This window comes from Capricornis sumatraensis, chromosome 1, assembly GCF_032405125.1.
Source record: "Capricornis sumatraensis isolate serow.1 chromosome 1, serow.2, whole genome shotgun sequence".
NCBI lineage: Eukaryota > Metazoa > Chordata > Mammalia > Artiodactyla > Bovidae > Capricornis > Capricornis sumatraensis.
Window position 1 is genome coordinate 91,074,609 of NC_091069.1, and position 25,045 is coordinate 91,099,653.

At 39.7% G+C, this 25,045-nt stretch overlaps 1 protein-coding gene across 1 annotated transcript in view; it reads right to left on the bottom strand.

Moving 5' to 3' along the window:
- Positions 1 to 25,045, bottom strand: part of TTC27 (tetratricopeptide repeat domain 27) — a 179,311-nt gene that overhangs the window by 150,737 nt on the left and 3,529 nt on the right. The window contains exons 3-5 of the mRNA XM_068977494.1: positions 24,022 to 24,151; positions 17,260 to 17,400; positions 11,824 to 11,926 (exon numbers count right to left, since the gene is read on the bottom strand). Of these exons, the coding sequence (XP_068833595.1) occupies positions 11,824 to 11,926; positions 17,260 to 17,400; positions 24,022 to 24,151 (374 nt within the window). The remainder of the gene's footprint in view (positions 1 to 11,823; positions 11,927 to 17,259; positions 17,401 to 24,021; positions 24,152 to 25,045) is intronic.

The window sequence follows — 25,045 nt, forward strand, 5'->3', positions numbered from 1 at the left end:
TGTTTTCAAGGTTCACTTGTGCTGAAGTATGTTTCACACTTCATTTCAGTTTATGGCTAAAAAATAGTATAGTAGAAACCGCTATATGAATATACAGTATTTTGTTTACCCATATATCAGTTGATGGACACGTCCATCTTTTAGCTATTATGAATAATGCTTGTTATAAACATTCATATACAAAATTCTGGGTGGACCTATGTTTTCATTTTTCTTGGGTATATACACCTAGGAACTGCTGATTGATGATAAATATATGATGATTCTATACTTAAGAAACTGCCAAACTGTCGGAGAAGGCAATGGCATCCCACTCCAGTACTTTTGCCTGGAAAATCCCATGGACGGAGGAGCCTGGTAGGCTGCAGTCCATGGGGTCGCTAGAGTCAGACACGACTGAGCGACTTCACTACCACTTTTCACTTTCATGCATTGGAGAAGGAAATGGCAACCCACTCCAGCGTTCTTGCCTGCAGAATCCCAGGGATGGGGAAGCCTGGTGGGCTGCCATCTATGGGGTCGCACAGAGTCAGACACGACTGAAGCAACTTAGCAGCAGCAGCCAAACCGTATTCCAAAATGGTTATACCATGTTATATATCCACCAGCAGTGTTCCAACTTTTCCATATCCTCAACAATATGATTATCTCACTTTTTTAAAATTACAGCTAGCCATGTGGGTGTAAAGTGATATCTTATTGTAGTTTTGATTCTCATCATCCTGATGACTGATATCAAATGTTTTCTCATGTACTTATTGGTCATTAGAATGTCTTCTCCAGATAAATATCTGTTTATATCCTTTGCACATTTTTTAATTGAGTTATTTGTCTTTTATATTACTGAGTTGTCAGAGTTCTTTATATATTCTAGATACAAGTTCCTTATCAGATATATGATTTGCAAATATTTTCTCCCACTCTATGGCCTGTCTTTTCACTTTCTTGATAGTGTCCTTTGAAACACAAAAGTTCTGAAAATTTTCTGAATAGACCTTGCTACAGGTTCATAATCTTGCTGTAAAGTCCAACTTTCCTATTTTTTTGTTGTTGTTGCTCATGCTTTTGGTGTCACATCTAAGAATCTACTGCCAAATCTGAAGTCATAAAGATTTACCCCTATATTTTCTCCTAAGAATCTTAAGAGTTTTAGCTCTTACACTAGGACTCTAATCCATTTTTACTTAACTTTTCTATATAGTGGAGAATCCCATGGACGGAGGAGCCTGGTAGGCTGCAGTCCATGGGGTCGCTAAGAGTCGGACACGACTGAGCGACTTCGCTTTCACTTTTCACTTTCATGCATTGGAGAAGGAAATGGCAACCCACTCCAGTGTTCTTGCCTGGAGAATCCCAGGGACGGGGGAGCCTGGTAGGCTGCTGTCTATGGGGTCACACATAGTCGGACACGACTGAAGCAACTTAGCAGCAGCAAGGGTCCCATTTCATTCTTTTGCATGTGGTTACCCAGCTGTCCCAGCACATTTGCTAAAAAAGACTATTCTTTTCCCATTGAAATATTTTATATGTAAAGCAAATAATTACGTTAACATTGTTATTAACAAGATTTTCAGTTTAGGAAAAACATACAAATATCAATATAAACACTCTGAACAGTTAAATTTTAATTGGAGCTCTTTGGTCAGGGTTAGGGACTTGACTGGGATTCAACCAATGTGTTTGCTAAGAACAGTCTCAAAAAAGGGCCTCAGCTGGCTGCTTGCCTAAGTCTGAAACTTGTGTTATGCGTTCCCAAAACCAGGCCTGGTGACTTGACCAAAGGCTCAGCCAGCATGTTTGCAAGATCCACAGCTCACCCAGAGAGTCTGCTCGAGATCAGTCAGAGGCTAGAGTAGTGTTTGTGGGGACTGGGGTCTCAACTGGTGTGCTCAAAAGGGCCAGGGACTCAACCAACATTCAAAAGAGCCAGGTCAAGGACTAAGCTGTGGGTTCCCCAAGGTCAGGGCCAAGGGAGCATGTAGAGACTGACTGTGTACTGGAAGACTGTACACACACTTATACTGAGGTTAATGGGAGCCTGGTCTTTCACTGTCAAAGAAAGGAGTTAGAAATCTGGAAGAGAGAAGACTAAAATAAATTCTGTGATACTGGATTGGAATTGGAGATGATGCAATTCATGGTTTTTAATACATAGATAAATACAGAAATAGACACAGATGTACATGTGTACTTACATATACACATACACATACTTTCCAGCTATGGCTACTGAAAGACTTTAAAAGGCACCAGAGCTCCTTGGAGAAATTACTGATTCCAGGGCCAGAGCAAAGTAATACAAAATAAGAAAGGCTAAAGCATCTTCTCATGTCAGAAAATAAAGAAGCACTCAAAGATATGTTGAAAGGGCACAGAAGCCAACTTGAACAAGCCTCAATTGGCCAAATGTGGGACATAATGAACGCCAAATTGAAATCCATTGAATGAATTTGGAATCTGTGAGTGCACACTAATGTCAATATATAAATGCATAAATTCAAAGTTTACTGAGGAATAGGAGACTTATATGGTATTTAAGTACATCACCATACAACAATTAATTATAAAGAGTGATAACCAAAAACTGGACACAATCAAATTTCCATCAACAGATAAAAGAACAAACAAATTATGGTATTTCCATATAATGGTCCACTACTTAGCAATTAAGAAGAATGAACTATTGCTACAGGTGGCAATACAGATGAATCAAAATAATTTGCTGAGTCAAAGAAACCCAGCTAAACACACACACACACACACACACACACACAAAGTGTGAGACTATATGAAATCTCTTTTATAAAATTCAAGGAAATGCAGACTAATCTGTAGTAACAGAAAGCAGATCAGTGGTGGTCTGAGAGGCTGAAGGAGAGATCAGGAAGAGTGTAAGAGCATGGGATTCCCAACAAGCACGAGGAAGTTTTGGGGAACAAAGTATATGTTCATTATCTCAATTTTGATGATGGTTTCACAGGTGTAAATACATGTCCAAACTTTACAGATTGACATTTTAAGTATGTCAGGTGTATTGTATGTCAATTATATCTCAATAAAGCTGTTTCAGAAACAAAAAATGTACCGAGAAAATGGGTCACTCTAAGAAAGAAGACTGACAGATACCATCTTAATCAAGTAACCAAAGTTAGTATCCCCAGTAATGAGACCAATTGAAGTCGTGTGCCACCTGGTAGGACGCAGTGAGAATAACACAGCACAATTCCTGTGATAGATCTATGCTGAAAGACACTGAAGAGCTACGGCAACTACAGTCCATGATCTGTACTGGATCGTGTGGCTATAAAGGATGCCTTGGGCACCACTGGCTAATGTTAACAGCAGTAATTAGATATTAGTATTTAATCAATTTTAATTTCCTAATATTGGTGGTTGTATTGTGATTGTACAGGAAAATGCCTTCGTAGGAAAAACACCCTAAAATGTGCAGAAGTGATGGGGCATCAATTCAACGACTTATTTTACACAGTTTCAGAAAAAAGAAAAAAAGTTCTTTGTACTAGCAACTTTTCTAGAGATTTATGTTTCCAAAAAAATTTAAGTCCAAAATATTAGCAATTAAGGAAAAAATTAAGAACATATTTTGCCTTTCCTAAACAGACTAAATTTTAGGGTTCTCACATAACCCTGGTTGATGAGTTCTTCTTTACAAAAGAACTCTAGGGGGAAAAAAAAGGAATGACTGAATTATAAAACCACTAGGTAAGTACTTACAATGTACAGACAGATGGCACCTTCAGAGCCAAATGCAGTCACCTAAGTAAAAATGCCAACCGAATGGAAACTTCGTAGGATCCTCGATAGCTGGATGGAGGGTGTCCATCATAAGCCATGAAGACCAGGGAGGAACACAACCATAGGGAAGTGCCAGCCTACTCCAACTCATTTCCTCAAAAAATTTTTAAAAATCCTCTTCTCCCTGACCTCCATACTTCCCAAGCTTGTCTCCAACCGTCAGCCCTCTGGTTTTTCCATCCTCCTGCCTCTCACCCCTTTCCAACCTTCCCTTCTCCATCCTACAGTTCTAATCAGTATCTACTGAATTACTTTACAAGCTTAGAATTGGGCTAGATCCTACAGCAAAGTTAAGCCCTGTGCTCCCCTAAAAAGACGATGGAAGAAGCAGTAGGACGAAAAGACACATAATCATTATTCAATATACAATGAATGTGATTTGAAACTGGGATGTACTGGCCATAAACACCATAGGGGGAAAATCCGTAAGGCTGGGATAGTCGAACAAACCTTGTCAGAAGGGCTAGGCCTTGAAAGACGGGTAGAATTTGGTTATAACTCCACCTCTAGACTGTAAGGGTCACAAAAGAAGGGTCCACATGTGTCTTGTTCACTGCTGTTTAAGCCTAGCACTTGTCACAGCTGGTGCTCAAGAAATATCCTAACAGTGGGCAAATATTTAGAAACTCTCTGATGGCTGTCACCAACAACACAGAGCTCCAATTTCCTTTATCCACCTAGCTCCTATCAGCCTGCTGCAACATCACCTGACACACAACTCCCAACACTGTCCAGCCATTCCAAACTGCTTATTGGAAATCCCAAATACACAAAGACGTCTCGAGTCTCTGTGCCTCTCTCTGTACATGTTACATGCCCTTTCCAACTACCTAATGAATTGTTTCTCATTCTTCAAGAATCAGTTCAAGTATTAGCCACTTTGCAAAGCCTTCTCTGGTCTCAAGTTTAGACTAATCATATCCTTTCTTTCATTCCTTCCTCTTTTTTTCCAACTGAAATACAGTTGATGTACAATATTATGTCAGCTTCAAGTGTACTACATAGTGATTTGACATTTGTATACATTATGAATGATTACCACGCTAGCCTAATAACCATCTGTCCCCATACAAAATTATTACAATATTGTTGACCACACTCCTTATGCTGCATTAAATTTCCATGGCTTATTTATTTTATAACTGGAGGTTTGCCCCCTCTTAATCTCCTTTACCTATACTGCCCCTCCCACCTTCCTTTCCTCTGGAAACCACCTATTTGTTTTCTGTATCTATGAGTTGGTTTTCATTATTCTGTTTGTTTTTTAGATTCCCCATGTAAGTGAGATCACACAATTTTTGCTTTCTCTGATTTATTTCACTTAACATGATGCCCTAAAATATAAAATATATAAATATATATATAAAATATCACCAATTCTACACTTTAAATATGAGTCTTCAGTTCAGTTCAGTTGCACAGTCGTGTCTGACTCTGCGACCCCATGAATTGCAGTACGCCAGGCCTCCCTGTCCATCACCAACTCCCGGAGTTCACTCAGACTCATGTCCATCGAGTCAGTGATGCCATCTAGCCATCTCATCCTCTGTCGTCCCCTTCTCCTCCTGCCCCCAATCCCTCCCAGCATCAGAGTCTTTTCCAATGAGTCAACTCTTCACATGAGGTGGCCAAAGTACTGGAGTTTCAGCTTTAGCATCATTCCTTCCAAAGAAATCCCAGAGCTGATCTCCTTCAGAACGGACTGGTTGGATCTCCTTGCAGTCCAAGGGACTCTCAAGAGTCTTCTCCAACACCACAGTTCAAAAGCATCAATTCTCCGGCGCTCAGCCTTCTTCACAGTTCAACTCTCACATCCATACATGACTCCTGGAAAAACCATAGCCTTGACTAGACGGACCTTAGTCGGCAAAGTAATGTCTCTGCTTTTGAATATGCTATCGAGGTTGCTCATAACTTTTCTTCCAAGGAGTAAGCATCTTTTCATTTCATGGCTGCAGTCACCATCTGCAGTGATTTTGGAGCCCAAAAAGATAAAGTCTGACACTGTTTCCACTGTTTCCCCATCTATTTCCCATGAAGTGATGGGACCGGATGCCATGATCTTCGTTTTCTGAATGTTGAGCTTTAAGCCAACTTTTTCACTCTCCTCTTTCACTTTCATCAAGAGGTTTCTTAGTTCCTCTTCACTTTCTGCCATAAGGGTGGTGTCATCTGCATATCTGAGGTTACTAATATTTCTCCCGGCAATCTTGATTTCAGCTTGTGTTTCTTCCAGTCCAGCGATTCTCATGATGTACTCTGCATAGAAGTTTAATAAGCAGGGTGACAATATCTAGCCTTGATGTACTCCTTTTCCTACTTGGAACCAGTCTGTTGTTCCATGTCCAGTTCTAATTGTTGCTTCCTGACCTGCATACAGATTTCTCAAGAGGCAGGTTAGGTGGTCTGGTATTCCCATCTCTCTCAGAATTTTCCACAGTTTATTGTGATCCACATAGTCAAAAGCTTTGGCATAGTCAATAAAGCAGAAATAGATGTTTTTCTGGAACTCTCTTGCTTTTTCCATGATCCACTGGATGTTGGCAATTTGATCTCTGGTTCCTCTGCCTTTTCTAAAACCAGCTTAAACATCTGGAAGTTCACAGTTCACGTATTGCTGAAGCCTGGCTTGGAGAATTTTGAGCATTACTTTACTAGCATGTGAGATGAGTGCAATTGTGCGGTAGTTTGAGCATTCTTTGGCATTGCCTTTCTTTGGGATTGGAATGAAAACTGACCTTTTCCAGTCCTGTGGCCACTGGTGAGTTTTCCATATTTGCTGGCATATTGAGTGCAGCACTTTGACAGCATCATCTTTCAGGATTTGAAATAGCTCAACTGGAATTCCATCACCTCCATCCACTAGCTTTGTTCGTAGTGATGCCTTCTAAGGCCCACTTGACTTCACATTCCAGGTTGTCTGGCTCTAGATGAGTGATCACACCTTCATGATTGTCTTACTGTAGGTTAACTACACTCCAGAAACACTGTTAAAAAAGAGTGGCACACAAACCCACCACTACACCTTCCTATGTCAAGTCTTCAGTTCTATCTCAGACCTGTTGCAAGGAATAAGCCAGTTAATATATTTAAAGACCTAGAACAGTGCTTGGTATGGAATATGGACTACTGAAATGGGAACAGCATTATAACTATTAGATATTAGAATTCTGCCCTACTGAGTTTAGAGAAAAGTAATGAAGAGAAGATTTGGGGAGGATCTGGAGAAGATAAGCAGGATCTGGAGTCAGAAACTCCAGGTCATCATTCTGGTTCATGGACAATCTCTTTGAGTTTCTTTTCTTTGGAAAATGAGTTAGCTGGACAAGATAATCTCTAATGGGTCTTTCCAAACTACAGATTTCAGACACTGACTAGGATAAGAGTTGTAGGAATGGAAAAGAAGGATGGATATGGGACCCTTAGGCAAGAACTGATAAGATTTAAGAACTGGCGAGATACACAGAATGATGAAAAACAGTGAGTCAACCATGAACACAAAGTTTTGAGATTTGGATAACTGAAGTTTAAAAAAAAGATGAAATAAATAAACAAATAAAGCCTGTTGACCCAACAGACATATAGTTATCATTTTAATAAATCTTTAGGTGCTCAATGGTAAAGAATAATCATAACCTTCTTGGGTCAAAATGTCAAACCACTATATTTAAAATGCATGCTAAAACCAAAATCTCTTCTCATCAGATTATTTTAATGCTATTTTAAAAATGAAATCCCTATGGATTCATATGGATAATCAGATACTTGTGATTAGATTATAAGTATATTTAATGACATTCATTCCAAAGTATCAAAAAAATTTTTTTTAATTTATGCCTACGTCAGTCACCAAGAAACTAATCTCTTGAACTCTTTGGATGTGGAGACAATATAAGCCTAGAGTCACAGAGCTGTCCGGAGATGTTAGAGTGGAATCTCAGACAAAGTATTTTAGCCTGTTTTCTTTGAACAGTGACTTCCTCATAAGCTCATCTTCAAACACCTAAACCTCAATATTACATCTCATGTGCTATGTGGAACACGTTTTCAGTACCAGATGCTTCAATAAATGATTGTGCGCCCTTAAGCAGTTCTTCAGAGAATCACGGTTTCATTAGTATGAGATCCAAAAGAGGACCTCAGAGTGTGCTGAGGAGCAGACTTTTCAAGATTCTAACTCACTCCTTTCATAGATGTGATCAGTCCAGCAAAGTTATGCTGACACTCTGATGGGCTCTATTCCACTACACTATACTGATGTAACGTTCCTGGACAAAAATATAAAGATCACACTTGCTTATATGTCACAGATTGAAAAAAAAAAAAATCTTGCCAACTTTTTGATGATTGTTCAAGGGCAACATTTCAAATATAATATTCTTCTCTGGATACTGAACAATATTTCAATATAACTGAATGCTTGGTCAATATTTGGGTTAAATCCCAGAACATTTTTTTAAATAAAATTTTTTATGAAAATGTTGCGGTTTAAGCCATGTGCAGACTTACTTAGACACAGCCAAAATGGACCAATTTACAACTAGATAAAATGAAAAATGTCATTGATTAGCCTAGAACAGCAACATAAAAAATTCTTAGTTGTAAGGCAAAGCAAATGATATGCTGAAAGATACTGCAGAAAAGAACAGGCCACGTGAAGAATGAGTCACTTAGAGTCATATTTTCCAGGTATCTTAGTTAGCCCTTTCTGTTTAGAGAACTATATTTTACGTCTCAGAATTCTCTCTACAACACATCATGTGGTTCTTACCTTTTAATATGGTACATTAAGAAGGTATTTTTTTTCTTTTAATAAATAAAGGTCATCATTAAGAACATTAGTCACTGAGATGTGGTTAAGGTAGAGACATAAATGTAGATTTACATAATATGGGATAAAAGGAAAAGGTGTGGCTTTCCCTCTGGCAACTGCATCAAACTTGATTTCCTTTACATTAAGAGAAAGAAATAAAACTCCCAGTGACATCTTGTGTTTTGCTCATTTACCAACACTCCATAAAAGTATAATGAAGCATATGAAATTGTTTAATATGCTACACAGTACAACATAATTACTTTTTTACAAAATTAAATAGTGGCTGAATACTGATGCCATCTTCTTTCAAATGCTTTCACTATCCTCTGGAAAAATCAACTTTTTCCCCAATTAGAATCAGTAATGTTCAACCCATCCCTGGCTTTCAAAACTTTATCCGATTTCATGAACTATAAGTTTATCCCCACTTCTCTTTCTCCCTTGCACTTTGTTTATGGAATGTATCTCACTTCATTTTAAAAATATGAAATGACACGAATGGGGGGAAGACTTAGTCTACACAATTTTCATTTTACTAAAAATAGAAAGAGGACAATGATGCCAGTAAATTGAGCATCAGGTCTTAATTTTCTCCAAGTCCAACTTCATATTTCATTTGAAAGAGAACTCCGTGCCTAGGCAACACTATTATGAGAAGATTCAAGATCCCATATGGTATCTGGGTAGGATTAATTTTCTCATAACTTCTATAATATTTCACTTTTTGAAAAACTCTTGTACAGAAGTTAACTCAGATAAAAACTGCTATTGAGATGGAGGACAAATGGAGTTCTACAATGTCTCCTCTGAAAAGTGAATGTAGCAAAGGCTCAACAGGACTTCGCTAGTGGTCCAATGCAGGGGATACAGGTCCAATCCCTGGTTCTGAGGGATTCCACGTGCCTCGGGACAACTAAGCCCATGCACCACAACAGAAGCCACTGCACTGAGAAGCCTGCACAACACAGCTAGAGAGTAACCCCTGCTTTCAAGGCAACAAAGACTCAGTGCAGCCCAAAATAAATAAATAAAATTTAAAAAGTAAAGGCTCAAAAATGCTAGCTATCACTATTCAACAAATATGCACTAAATATTTATTATTTTCCAGGCATTCTGCTAAGCAGAAACAAGAAAAAATCAGCCTGCAAGGAACTCACAATCTAGACAGTTGCTTACAGTCTTGAAAATACAGATGATTCTGTAGCCTATCAGTTCAGTCACTCAGTCGTGTCTGACTCTTTGTTACCCCATGAATCACAGCACGCCAGGCCTCCCTGTCCATCACCAACTCCCGGAGTTCACTCAAACTCATGTCCATCGAGTCGGTGATGCCATCCACCTATCTCATCCTCTGTCATCCCTTTTTCCTCCTGCCCCCAAACGCTCCCAGCATCAGAGTCTTTTCCAATGAGTCAACTCTTCACATGAGGTGGCCAAAGTACGGGAGTTTCAGCTTTAGCATCATTCCTTCCAAAGAACACCTAGAGCTGATCTCCTTTAGAATGGACTGGTTGGATCTCCTTGCAGTCCAAGGGATTCTCAAGAGTCTTCTCCAACACCACAGTTCAAAGCATCAATTCTTCAGCACTCAGCTTTCTTTACAGTTCAACTCTCATATCCATACATGACCACTGGAAAAACCATAGCCTTGACTAGACGGACCTTTGTTGGCAAAGTCATGTCTCTGCTTTTCAATATGCTATCTAGGTTGGTCATAACTTTCTTTCCAAGGAGTAAGCGTCTTTTAATTTCATGGCTGCAATCACCATCTGCAGTGATTCTGCAGCCCCCAAAATAAAGTCTGACACTGTTTCCACTGTTTTCCCATCTGCAGCCTATATTTGCTCATAAAAATCTCTTGTCATCCAAATGCATTAAACCAAAGACTTCTACAGGAAAAAGAAATACTGTTTCACAGTTCTGTTACTTCATTGCATCACTGTACACTTAGTGAAATATCACTGTATAGAAAAGTAAACTCCTTACATTTAATAAGTCAATCTGCTACCACGTTAGGTTTAAATCTCATAGCAGAACAAATATTGTTTCCTATATACCAAGTTCAAGCTCAGAATATATTTTTTTACATATACAAGTCAGATCTAATTGCCCTTGGTTGTTCCACAGTCTTACATAACCTAAAATCCTGAACAAATATAGACTAAGTCCAAGATTTCCTCCTATTTTCAAAATGCTTCCCGAGGACTCTCCTGGTGGCTCAGCAAAGAATCCACCTACCAGTGCAGGAGACGCAGATTCGATCCCTGATTTGGGAAGATTCCACATGTTGAGGAACAACTAAGCCCTGTGCTACAATTACTGAGACTGTGCTCTAGAGCCCGCAAGCCACAACGACTGAAGCCTAAGGGCCCTAGAGCCCGTGCTCCAGAACAAGAGAAGTTGCCGCAGTGAGAAGCCTGTGCACAACCACAGTAGCCCCAACTCGCCGCAACTAAAAATCCAAGCAGCAAGGAAGACCCAGCATAGCCATAAACAAGTAATGCCTCCCTAAAAAGCCTAAGGGTGACTTGCAACAAAGGCATTTAACGGGGCATGTGGTTTACAAGTATATGGCAAATTTTACATTTCTATTCTAGGTATATTTCCATATGTACATTATATATTACAATAAAAATAATGAAAAAACTACAAAAATGTCTCCCTACCTACTGTCATCCTCACTACACTTATTTTCTACCAAATATTATTAATTAAAAAAATGAATTATTTCTTCATGTACTCAGGATATAGGATAAATAATTTCCTGTTCTGCATGTAGTTCAGCACAATTTACTCCAGTTCCAATTAGTTAGGGATTATTTTCTTAATAAAGGGAGTTTACATTTGTTTCTAACAAGGTTTCTTACATTAAGAAACCAAGAAAATATTTAAATACCTTTAGGCAATTTGTAATAAAATCAAGGTGAACTACACAGAATAAATCACTTGTTTAAGTCTGTATTAATGATATAAATAATACTGATTGACTTTTTAAAAATTCAAAGATAAAAAAGAAATCCTATAATCTGACATCCTAATAATTTGTGATAGTCCAAACTCAGAAAGAGTGGAGAAGCAACCTCAGACAAAAAGTTACCATATGCTGTCAAGCAATAAATGAAAAAGGAAAGTCTCAGCCAAGAAAACAGAACAGAGCTACATGCTCAAAGCAGACAAAATTTGCAGCATACCTTGATTGATGCAGTCTTCAGCAAGAGCAAAAAGCTGAGGTGAGCGCTCCTCAAGCAACTGCTGGTGAATATTCACACATCTCAATGTCCACCATGGCAAGCTCTAGAAAAAGGAAATACCAACGTAAGCTGAAATAAAAGGACCCTTTGGGAAAAAATTTTACATTAACTCAAATCAACTTTTAGAATTTTTTTACATTTGTGAGATTAAATTCACTCTGCAGGAAGCTTACCCACCCACGGCTACGTCTTCGGTAATAACACCAAATCCACTGCCCTGTCTTCCAGGAGAACAACATCTCTTCTCTGTTTACTCAAAGCCAGCTGGGCTTCCCGACATTATTTTCAACTTCCCATTTCCCCCTTTAAAATGCCTACTGTCATCGCCCGGCTCTGCTACAGCACTCTACCAGCACCATGATCCAACACCCACCATCCCAGGAGGCCCCCCACTAGAACCTCCTGTGGGGTGATTCTTCCCCTTGTCTCAACTTCCAGCACGTGTTTCCACCTCCCTTTGCAAACGCAGCCCCCCATACTCGTTTATGTCATCCTAGTTTTCAGTGTTGTCAGCCAGCTAGCCAACAAGATGAAGACCCATGCTTCACTCATCCCTGTATCCTCCTTGAAGCAATGCATGCTGAGCACACTACAAGGTAAGAAATAGCCTGGGTTCAGATTATTCCTCACACTGAGAAGACCTCTGCCACACCTTCTTCCACGGAACCTCTTCTCCCAGAGAAGAGATTAGGGCACACACTGGTCTCTCACTCCCCTGAACTTCCACACTGTGCCTAGAAGTTAGCACCACACAGGAGAGCTCGTGTTCTTCGAGTGTGTATGTACCTGGTCCTTACAGTGTGGAGGGTGGAGACCGTGTTCTGTACACTGTCTTGACTGATGTACAGGCTGACAGCACAGTAGCCTTTTCTCAGTCTCTGGTACTGTCCTACTTTTCAACACATCCTGATTAAACACGCTGATACAGAAGCATACACAGTGAAGATCAAAGCCTCTCCTCTGCTGCCTTAGCATCATCCTCCATCCCCAGAAAAATCCATGACAGAGGTTTATATTCCTCTAGGTTCTTCCTCTATAGATATGTTTGTGTGTGCAAATAAGAAGTATTAACTATTTTTGATAGGTTCATTAAATTACCACGTATGATCATGCATTGAATCATCTAAATTAGTTATAACTATGTTACTTTGAATTATACTGTCCAAAGGTGTGAAAAATTTTCTTTCTTTTATAGCAATACCTACTAATTGGAGATCATGCTTAACTACCAAAAGCATTTTCTGTTACTCGAATTTAATTTCTTAATTTGATCAAGGGGTGAAACTGCCTGTTTCCCTTCTAAACTGCTACACACAATTGCTCCAACAATGATAAAATCACAAATGAATTTTGACTCTATGACAAAAACTTTTCTAATTACTAATGCTATTTCCTCAGGCCATGTAAGGAAAAGAAAGGTAGAATTATCTAATAGAAAGACGTTTCACATCATTTTTAATTTAATTCCCTGAGTTGTTGCCTCGTTTTCATTCTTTTCCTATCACGAAGCTAATGAAGTCAGTCTATATTCCAATTATCCGTCCTTATCTGCTGTCAGCAGTAAGTGAGTCAGGTCTGGCAATATATTCTTTCCTTTTCTAGACATGGGAATTAAGACAGATCCAGTCAAACAGACTGCCCTGTTAAAAAAACATACGACTTAAGATGCTCAGCTCTTAAAAATCAGATCTATTAACTAACTCTTTAATCCAAAATCTTCACGAGAGAAGGGGGAGTGTGAAACAAAGAAAGAAAGCATGATCTATTTTTTTTTTTACTAGAAAATAAAAGTGCCTTTTTCTATCTGTCAAGAATCACTTAATAGAAAATCTGAGGCGTTAATGAAAAAGGAAACTTGAAGTCTTGCTTTAGACAGTTCCCAGATCCTGTCTCCTGACTAGAGCACTTATTACTTGTTCTGATTGACAAGTCATACTAGTGAGTAACCTTCTAGAAGGCAGGGCGCATGAGTGTACTCAAAAGAAACCCAGTAACTGCTTGCCAACTCAAGTCCCCTTTATAAATAAGGAAACTGATATTCAGAGTAATTCACTGGCCTAAGGTCACAGAGATGGTGAGAGGCTAAGCCAGACAAACTCTGGTCTGATTCCGAAGACAAAATTCCTTTTACTCAACATTAACATGTTACTAATAATGGTCTATATACGTCACAGACTAGGGAGTGGGGAAAAATCATCTTCTTTTATTGTTTCACAAAAATAAAATCATTGTTATTTTTAATAAAAAATCAACCTGATACATTCCTGCTTAATATGCCTACTGATGAAAGTTTTCCATCAAGAAAACTGTATCACTAACTCATTAATGACCATTAGTCTCACTAGAGAGAAAATGATACCATTTAGCAACCTCATGTCTTGATACTTTCTTTAGGGTCAAGTACTACTCAGTCTATAAGATCATTTAACTCAAATCAACTTGGAAAAACATTTTTTTAGTCAAACTAACATCACTAAAAAGATTAAAGATAAGGCCTTATATCTGCTAGTATACACTGAAACCCATCAAGTAAAAACCCTTCTGGTACAACTGATTCCAAATCTTCTAGCTCTCATGAGAGTTGCTGAAAGAGGCATGATTCCCTTTTTACCTCTTCTTTGCCTCAACTTCAATGCTCAGGAAAATAAGCCCTTATACAGTACAGACCAAGTCCCCATTTTATCCATAGAAATATTATTTCTTAAACTTTCTCAGCCAACACTTGGAAACTGGGATATTTCACATAAAATTTAGATTTACTACTTCTGGCAGTACAGGGTCTACATGCCTAAGTTGCAATGATCAGGAAGCTTCAAGCCTGTGGGTCAGAAACAGTCTTCTACCTGTTTTCCTTTAGCCCCAAACCGAGACTGGTTCTTACATTTTTGAAAGAAAGAAAAGAAAATTTTGTGACATGTGAAAGTATATTAAATGTAAATTTCAGTCCATAAATAAAGCTTTATTGGTATACAGTCACACTCATTCACATATTATCTGCAGCTGCTTTCACACTGCAAGGCAGATTGAAGAGTTAGCTGCACACAGCTGAGAAGCTGCAACAGAACCAACACACCTCAAGGACTTTCTTGAATTCTCTCTTGGGGTTTTTAACACCTCCTACTGCATGTTAGCTTTTCTCACTAATTTATATGTAACCTAGAGAAACCACACAATGGATACTGAACAAATGCTCTACTAAACCCAACCCAAATATCAATCAGTGCAGGACATGAGCCAAGAAACAGTAATAGTAATTAAGATCTACTGTAAGTGCTATGCATACTTCTGGCTACTGCTCATTATCCTTACATGAAATTCATAAAAGACTGTGATGGATGTTTCTAAACCCACTTTTAAGATTCAGAAAATGAACACTTACACACATGTATACATACATTCAACACATATATAAATTCTGTTAAAGAGACAATGCTTCATTTTATATTAGTCTAATCTCGTTCAGCTCAGTTCAGTTCAGTTGCTCAGTCATGTCCAACTCTTTGCGACCCCATGAATTGCAGCACACCAGGCCTCCCTGTCCATCACCAACTCCCGGAGTTCACTCAGACTCACGTCCATCGAGTCAGTGATGCCATCCAGCCATCTCATCCTCAGTCGTCCCCTTCTCCTCCTGCCCCCAATCCCTCCCAGCATCAAAGTCTTTTCCAATGAGGCAACTCTTCACATGAGGTGGCCAAAGTACTTAAGTTTCAGCTTCAGCATCATTCCTTCCAAAGAAATCCCAGGGCTGATCGCCTTCAGAATGGACTGGTTGGATCTCCTTGCAGTCCAAGGGACTCTCAAGAGTCTTCTCCAACACCACAGTTCAAAAGCATCAATTCTCCAGCGCTCAGCCTTCTTCACAGTCCAACTCTCACATCCATACATGACTACAGGAAAAACCATAGCCTTGACTAGACGGACCTTAGTCGGCAAAGTAATGTCTCTGCTTTTGAATATGCTATGGAGGTTGGTCATAACTTTTCTTCCAAGGAGTAAGCGTTTTTTAATTTCATGGCAGCAGTCACCATCTGCAGTGATTTTGGAGCCCAAGAAGATAAAGTCTGACACTGTTTCCACTGTTTCCCCATCTATTTCCCATGAAGTGATGGAAACGGATGCCATGATCTTCGGTTTCTGAATGTTGAACTTTAAGCCAAGTTTTTCACTCTCACTTTCATCAAAAGGCTTTTCAGTTCCTCTTCACTTTCTGCCATAAGGGGGTGGTGTCATCTGCATATCTGAGGTTATTGATATTTCTCCCAGCAATCTTGATTCCAGCTTGTGTTTCTTCCAGTCCAGCGTTTCTCATGATGTACTCTGCACAGAAGTTAAATAAGCAGGGTGACAATATCCAGCCTTGATGTACTCCTTTTCCTACTTGGAACCAGTCTGTTGTTCCATGTCCAGTTCTAATTGTTGCTTCCTGACCTGCATACAGATTTCTCAAGAGGCAGGTTAGGTGGTCTGGTATTTCCATCTCTTTCAGAATTTTCCAGTTAATTGTGATCCACACAGTCAAAGGCTTTGGCATAGTCAAGAAAGCAGAAATAGATGTTTTTTTGGAACTCTCTTGCTTTTTCCATGATCCAGCAGATGTCGGCAATTTGATCTCTGGTTCCTCTGCCTTTTCTAAAACCAGCTTGAACATCAGGAAGCTCACGGTTCACATATTGCTGAAGCCTGGCTTGGAGAATTTTGAGCATTACTTTACTAGCATGTGAGATGAGCGCAATTGTGCGGTAGTTTGAGCATTCTTTGGCATTGCCTTTCTTTGGGATTGGAATGAAAACTGACCTTTTCCAGTCCTGTGGCCACTGCTGAGTTTTCCAAATTTGCTGGCATATTGAGTGCAGCACTCTGACAGCATCATCTTTCAGGATTTGAAATAGCTCAACTGGAATTCCATCACCTCCACTAGCTTTGTTCGTAGTGATGCTTTCTAAGGCCCACTTGACTTCACATTCTAGGATGTCTGGCTCTAGATGAGTGATCACACCATTGTGATTATCCAGGTCGTGAAGATCTTTTTTGTACAGTTCTTCTGTGTATTCTTGCCATCTCTTCTTAATATCTTCTGCTTCTGTTAGGTCCATACCATTTCTGTCCTTTATCGAGCCCATCTTTCCATGAAATGTTCCCTTGGTATCTCTAATTTTCTTGAAGAGATCTCTAGTCTTTCCCATTCTGTTCTTTTCCTCTATTTCTTTGCATTGATCTCATTAATCTCATTAGGGGAGATTAAATTAAATACCTAAGGAAGACTTAGAAAATAAATATACCAAGACATTGTCAGCATCGCATCTAAAGTCTGATGCTAATCAGCACAAAAGTCACACCTGGGTCTGAATCTCCTGGCTCCTTTTTTTTCCTTACCTGAATAGCTGTCAGTTTATGTCTTATATTCACTAAGATAATTCTTGCTAATAACAGCAGGATAGGCTTTGTGGTCAGGCTGTAGATTGATTCACCATCTAGAACAAGCAGACTCAGAACAAATGCATCCAGTTCTTTGATCTGAAAAAAAAATATATATATATATATATATGATCAAATAATTTAGAAAAAAATTAACCTTTGTATGTCTTATAAGGATACATATTTTCCAGTTAATCAGCTCTGAAACACAATCATTAATCTATTACACAGCTACTGGCACTGGACCAAGTCCTAATATTATAAATGCCTTTAGAGATCTACAACTCCAGCCTGCCCTGACCAATGACCACCCATCTGCTTATACTTTAGAGGAACAGAACAATCCAGAAAATGCTACGATTGAAGAGGCACCATTATCTTACAGTTTTAAAAGTGTTTTCTCAGTAAAGCCATCTCTGTGTGAAAGTATTCATATTAAACACCTACGTTTCATATACACTTCACCAGTCAGCTAATATCATTACAAACCATAGCTGCCCCTTAATTACTATCAGGTTAAAGAATAACAAAGTCTTACATATCAGATGCTGAGTAGGCATACAATCACGGACCGACGCGAACAGAGCCTGCCCAACAGGAAGGTCTGTGAAAAATCCATTTCTCAACTGAACGGATTTTCTACACTGGACCAGACACTCATGTTTTTAAAATGTGGGCTGAATAATTTTGACAGTTGCCACAAAATCAACAGCAGGAATGCTCAACATCAGGAACACAGGCTCTAAGTCACCAACACAGGATGGAGTCCTTTTACTAGTTTATTAGTTTATTACCCATTTATTAGTTTTACTTTTACCCATTTATTAGTTTGTGGGCATAGGCAGATTTCTTTTCACTGAGCCTCAGTTTCCTGAAATATAAAATCAAATAACAGTACCTACACCTCACACGTTTCTTATAAGGATTAAACAATCCAAGTGATGCCAGTGCCAAACATTCCATAAAGGTACAAAAGGAACAGCGCCTCCATCATCACTGAAGAGTGTACTTGAGGAATAAAGACAATGTGAATGACCACCAGCAAACCACCAATAAAGCTTACTGTTAACCTACACTGAGGGTAGAGTGAAATTTTTTTTTCAAGTTCAATAATCAAGGAACTATTGTGAAGGATTACAACTGCCTCAGTCTTAGAAGAAAACAGAACAAAAAAAGTTAAGTTCAGTCCAAAATCACACCAAAGTTAGCGTCTGAACAGAGATTACAGTCCAGGTTTTCCAACTCCCAAGCCAGTACTCTTCCTACCATCTCATGCTACCTTCCCCTCAGACCTCGGCTAAGCACAAGGAAGTCCCAGGACAGGGCCAGGATCACTGCCAGCCTTCTGACTGGGACAACTCATGACGAGGGGTAAGCAACTGACACACAGACACAGCAGAGGACCTGGTTTGGAGAAGAAGCTCACCATGAATCCAGTGTGGATGCAACGAGTCTGAGGTTCCCCGCAAGACCTCCAAGAGGACGTACCAATTGCACCAGCAAGTCTACTGCTTAAGGACTTGAGAGAAGACCCTGCCTAACATGCCCAAGCTGGACCTGAAGCCTCACCAAATCATCTTGCCTTTTAGGTGGACTTAACAGTCTTTATTTCCTAACATCCCAACCAAACTGGTGAGTACAAGACATGACTTAAAGAAAAAGAACCCTTTTCTAATCACACTGAGACAAAAAAGACATCCACCTGTTGTAGCACAAATTTAGATCACCATCTTTTAATGAAATCCTTAAAGATAACAAACAGGTGACTTAACAGGGCAACAAACAGAAAATTACGCAAAGAGATACTCCGTGATATAGTACTTGGACCTCATTTCCTCTGATACTCGAAGTCAGAGGTTGGTTACTAAACTTCCTTCTCTTTAAGTTCTCGGACAACGCCATTAACAGGGCAAATAATAAATAAGTAAAGGACTGAATGCATGAATAAACAAACAAATTTCTTTTCCCAAAGTTATTTTGCATCATTATTATAAAAAAATTGAATGCTTTTCCGTCTTCTGCTTAAGTGAAGCAGTCTCTATCTACTCCTGTGATCTAACACTGATATTCCAACCAAGCTCTAACCATGCTTACAGAGGTTTAGAAAAATGGCTGAATTTTAAAGAGGGCTGTTTACATTTTCAACTAAAACAGATAAAATGAAAATTACAAGTCCCTTAGCAACAATTCCTCAGTCACGAGAGCATAAGACATATAAAAATACTTATTAATCAGAACAGTGAAAAAAAGTCAACATCTGGAAGCCTGAGATACATCTGATATAAAACCAGTTTACTAGAAGATCAACTTTTATGTGTGAGAGGGACCTACTCAGACGTTAACCTCTAGTGCTATTCCCGAGGCTGGTTAGACCAGTGGTCACAAAGCAGTGCTAAAAATGCCAAGGCCCTAAGTTGGAGGCAGGGGAAATGAATTTGGCTTTGATGACTATACTCCAAGACCATGAAGTATATTCACAAATATCTGTCCTCACAAGAACTATAAAACATCAATAAGCACAGGAAAACGACAACTGGAAAATACTGATATGCCACTCCCCAATTTAAAAACTTCAACTCCCTCGATCTTCCAAATTGTCAGATTGCTGGTAAAGAGTATAAACTGAATAATTCTCTCCAAGACAATCTGACACAAGTAAGAAGAGCTGACTGTGCGTACACCCTAGAGCACAGCAACTCCACCTATGGATCCCTGCCCTCAGCAGAGCTTCCCAGCTCAGCCCTGGGAAGCATTTACAAGTGTGGAAAAACATCAGTCCTCTCAGCCCTCAGGGAGCCTAACTATAGCCCTAGGAAGGGGGCAGGCAGTAAAAACAGCCTCCTTCATTTAGCTCATTGCACCAAACATTATCCTTTTTTAAGTTTTTCTGTGCTTGGAAACTCTTACAAATGAATCCTAGGAGATATGTTCCCAACCGCACAGTACATAATATACTGCCAAAAATGGAAACATCCCATGTGGCCATCAAGAGAAGAACAGATATATAAACTGTGGTCCATTCATACAATTGGAATACTATGCAACAGTAAAAAATGAATAGTTTATAATAACCAAAAATATACGTCTAAGCAAAGCAAGTCACAGAACACAATTTATTTCACTTTTATATAGTTCAGTTCAGTCACTTAGTCGTGTCCATCTCTTTGCAACCCCATGGACTGCAGCATGCCAGGCCTCCCTGTCCATTACCAACTCCCAGAGTTTACTCAAACTGATGGCCACTGAGCTGGTGATGTCATCCAACCATCTCATCCTCTGTTGTCCCCGTCTCCTCCTGCCTTCAATCTTTCCCAGCATCAGGGTCTTTTTAAATGAGTAAGTTCTTCATATCAGGTGGCCAAAGTATTGGAGTTTCAGCTTCAACATCAGTCCTTCTAATGAATATTCAGGGCTGATTTCCTTTAGGATGGACTGGCTGGATCTCCTTGCTGTCCAAGGGACTCTCAAGAGTCTTCTCCAACACCACAGATCAAAAGCATCAATTCTTTGGTGCTCAGCTTTCTTTATAGTTCAACTCTTACATCCATACCTGACCACCAGAAAAATCATAGCTTTGACAAGACAGACCTTTGTTGGCAAAGTAATGTCTCTGCTTTTTAATAAGGTGTCTAGGTTGGTCATAACTTCCCTTCCAAGGAGCAAGCGTCTTTTAATTTCATAGCTACAGTCACCATCGGCAGTGATTTTAGAGCCCCCCAAAATAAAGCCTGTCACTGTTTCCACTGTTTCCCCATTTATTTGCCATGAAGTAATGGAACCAGATACCATGACCTTTGTTTTCTGAATGTTGAGTTTTAAGCCAACTTTTTCACTCTCCTCTTTCATTTTCATCAAAAGGCTCTTTAGTTCTTCACTCTCTGCCATAAGCGTGGTGTCATCTGCATATCTGAGGTTATTGGTATTTCTCTTGGCAATCGAGATTCCAGTTTGTGCCTCATCCAGTCCAGCATTTCTCCTGATATACTCTGCATTTAAGTTAAATAAGCTTTATTTGCTTATTTATTGACCATGCCAAAGCCTTTGACTGTGTGGATCACAAAAAACTGTGGAAAATTCCTCAAGAGATGGGAATACCAGACCACCTGACCTGCCTCCTGAGAAATCTGTATGCAGGTCAAGAAGCCACAGTTAGAACTGGACATGGAACAACAGACTGGTTCCAAATCAGGAAAGGAGCACATCAAGGCTATATACTGCCACACTTATTTAACTTATATAAAGTTCAGAAACTGGCAAAACTAAACAGTATGTTCTCTGAGGATACATACATACGTAAGTGCTAAAACTATGAGGCAAGCAATGGAATGTTAACATCAAATTCATGAGATGTTTCATGAGAAAGGGGGCTGGGGATGTCACCAAGAAGCACACGCAGGAGACCTTCTAATGCTTTTCCAAGTCAGAGCACATGCAGAAGATGCTATGATTTGTGGTGTACACCAGGTAGCTAGAGAAGGCCACTAAGCCAGACGAGACCAGTTCCAAGGCTCTCCCAGCCCTGGGCCCACAGAGCCACCGCAATGGCAAAGGGGCTCAACACCTAAGCAAGAGCAGCCAGAAAGTTCCATTCTCCAGGCTGGTGATGTTCCCTCTCTCAAGCCAGGTGGTGGAAACAAAGATGTTTTATTATTTAAACTGCACACATTTTGCATGCTTTTTTGAGAGTAAGATGTACTTACAATAAAAAGATTAAAATCAAGGTCTTAGTGAAAATTTCCTACAATGTGGCCTGAGCCCCATCTTTTACTACTGCCCCAACAGGCTCAAAGCAGCCCTCTCATACAGCCCTCGCAAACACCATAGTCATCTGTCCTCTAAATTTGTGCTCACGTGACTACATCTAGAACATACTTCCTCCTCTTCTCTACCGATCCATTTCCCTCATCACCCTTTAGGTTCTACCTCAAGGTCCACTCTTGACTAAAAGGTCTTCTCAGGCAAAATTCACTTTCCTCACATCTCTTTATTCATTTCAATGCTTCTTAAAGTTTGATTCTCTCATGTAACCCATTTCTGTCCTGTCTGAATTGCTATCTGACTCCACATGAGCTTCCACACTAGCACAGCAGAAAGAGTACTGGATTTGGACCCAGAAAATGTGGGTTCCAATCCCCCAACTATAAAGCCTCTGCAAGTTTCTCTTACCACTGTGAGCTTCAGTCTTCTCATCAACAGAAAATGTCAAATTCATACAACACACGGCAATGAAGCACCACTCCAACCACACATCAGTGCTCAGTACATAATTGCAAGCTTGTTTGGTAGCTTTCTAACCTGCACTGGGCAGCAACAGAGGCCAGAAACTGTTTCATACACAAAGAGGAAGTGAGATGTTCCACATACGTAAACTTCTAGATAATCAAAGCATCTCTTTAAGTGCCAAAATCTTGGGGATTTTACTTGTAATCATTTTGGATGAAAACTTTTATAAGGTATAGATTAAATTCCCTTCTTAGACATAAAATATGGAAGGTTTTTAACCTTTCAATAATGATTTAGAGCCAGCACTATGAATCTTAGTTATTCTATCACAATATAACATTATGACTCAGTAAACTGACTGTACAGCAGTAACTGCTATGGCTTCAGATTATGACTGCTTTTGTAATTCTTATCAAATTATTAACACTGATCTCTAACAACTCCATTCCCCTTTCATCAGCTATTTCTAATTCTGAGAAACCAGGAAACAGTAAACAGGTCTCTCTGACTGCCTAAGTTCTGGATGTTAAGGTGCCCTTTTTCCAGGCTGAGTGATCAATAGTTATGCTCCAGTTCTCTGAGGTGGCTGGATAACTCAGTTACCATTCTTCTTCTTAGGGCATGTCACATTCCTCCAAGCCCTGGGTACATGTGGTCAAACACAACTGAGGTATTCAAACTGCAAGCCCTACTGATGACCTATGGATGCAGGTGAATAACATTATCTCCATACACAGATATTAAGACTCATTATCACCATGGGGCATCTCCAAGCCAGACACTTTAAGTACATACAAATAAGTATATCTGTGACACAAAGGAAACTTCACCAGGAACTGTTTTAAACACAGCCACAAAACTTTTCTGCAACAAAATTAAACAGATCTCCAGACCTTCAGAAAGTATCTCTGTGTGCTGCTGCTGCTGCTGCTGCTAAGTTGCTTCAGTCGTGTCCAACTCTGTGCGACCCCATAGACGGCAGCCCACCAGGCTCCGCCGTCCCTGGGATTCTCCAGGCAAGAACACTGGAGTGGGTTGCCATTTCCTTCTCCAATGCATGAAAGTGAAAAGTCAAAGGGAAGTCACTGAGTCATGTCCAACTCTCAGCGACCCCATGGACTGTAGCCTACCAGACTCCTCCATCCATGGGATTTTCCAGGCAAGAGTACTGGAGTGGGGTGCCATTGCCTTCCCCATCTTTGTGTAGCTGTGGTAAAATATTCAGCTGGAGGACTGGTGCAGCTGTCCATTCTTTAATAAACAGTGCAGCTAGGAGAGCTCCATAAAATGAGGAGCGTTTGAAGAGGAGTTTGAGACTGCCAATGGAACTTCTGAATTACATGAAACTCTGATCAATGAACAAGCATTCTTAGTAGGTTCTGTACAAGCCACAAAGTCATGTTTCTCTCTGACCTACTATCAACTCTGGCTTACAAAGATCCATTTCTAAAGAATAAACACAATAATACCTACATATGATATTTCCAAGAAGCATACCTCACTGAACTGCTGAAACAAAACAGATGGCAAAAAATCCTGAGGGTGTAAATCAACAAGAGGGCCCGTCCAGTTACTCTGAACAAAAAGTTGCAAACTGCTCACACCAAGTAGGAATATCTTCTGTTGTCTGCATATAAGAATAAAGAAATAAACATAAACCATTATGTATAACCACAAATACACTACTATTTCATTTCAGTGTTATTAAGAAAAACGTAAGATATCAACATTGAGACTATCTGAGAGTATTACAAAAAAAATTTCTGAAATCTACACAGTTTAGGTCCACAAAGTCCAACACAATCACCTTGAGTCACATATGGCTCTTTAAATTAATTCCCAGGTGGCACTAGTGGTAAAGAATCCACCTGCCAAGGCAGAAGACACCAGAGATGTGGGTTCTATCCCTGGGTCAGGAAGATCCCCTGGAGAAGGAAATGGCAACCCAATATTCTTGCCTGGAAAATTCCAGGGATAGAGGAGGGCTACAGTCCATGGGGCTACAAAGAGTTGGACACAACTATGTATGCACCCACACACAGATAAAATTTTAAAATTCAGTCCCTTGGTCACACCATCTACATTTCCAGTGCTCAATGGCCAAACGTGGCTACTGGCTCCCGCACTGGATGGAGCAGATACAGAGTATGTCCATCGTCACGAACATTCTCTCGAACAGCACGGGCTTAGCACCTGATCAGATCCTGAGAACTTTGTCTTGCGTTCTATTTAACAGCTCTGACACTGACTGGGTGAAAAACTGATTTTACACATAAGAAAGCTGACAATAAAAAGTTGTTTCCAAACATTTTCTTGATCTGCACTACAAACTATTAGAACAACAACAAAAAAAACCATAGATACTTCACTTGAACCTATTTCTTTTCAATCCTGCTTTGACTGAAGACAGGAGTAAGTAGGTAAACTTATTCTGTAAAGGAGAAAAAATTTTAGGCTTTACAGGTCACACGTGTTTCTTTTTTCCCTAACCCTTTTAAAAATGTAAGCAACACTCTGAGAC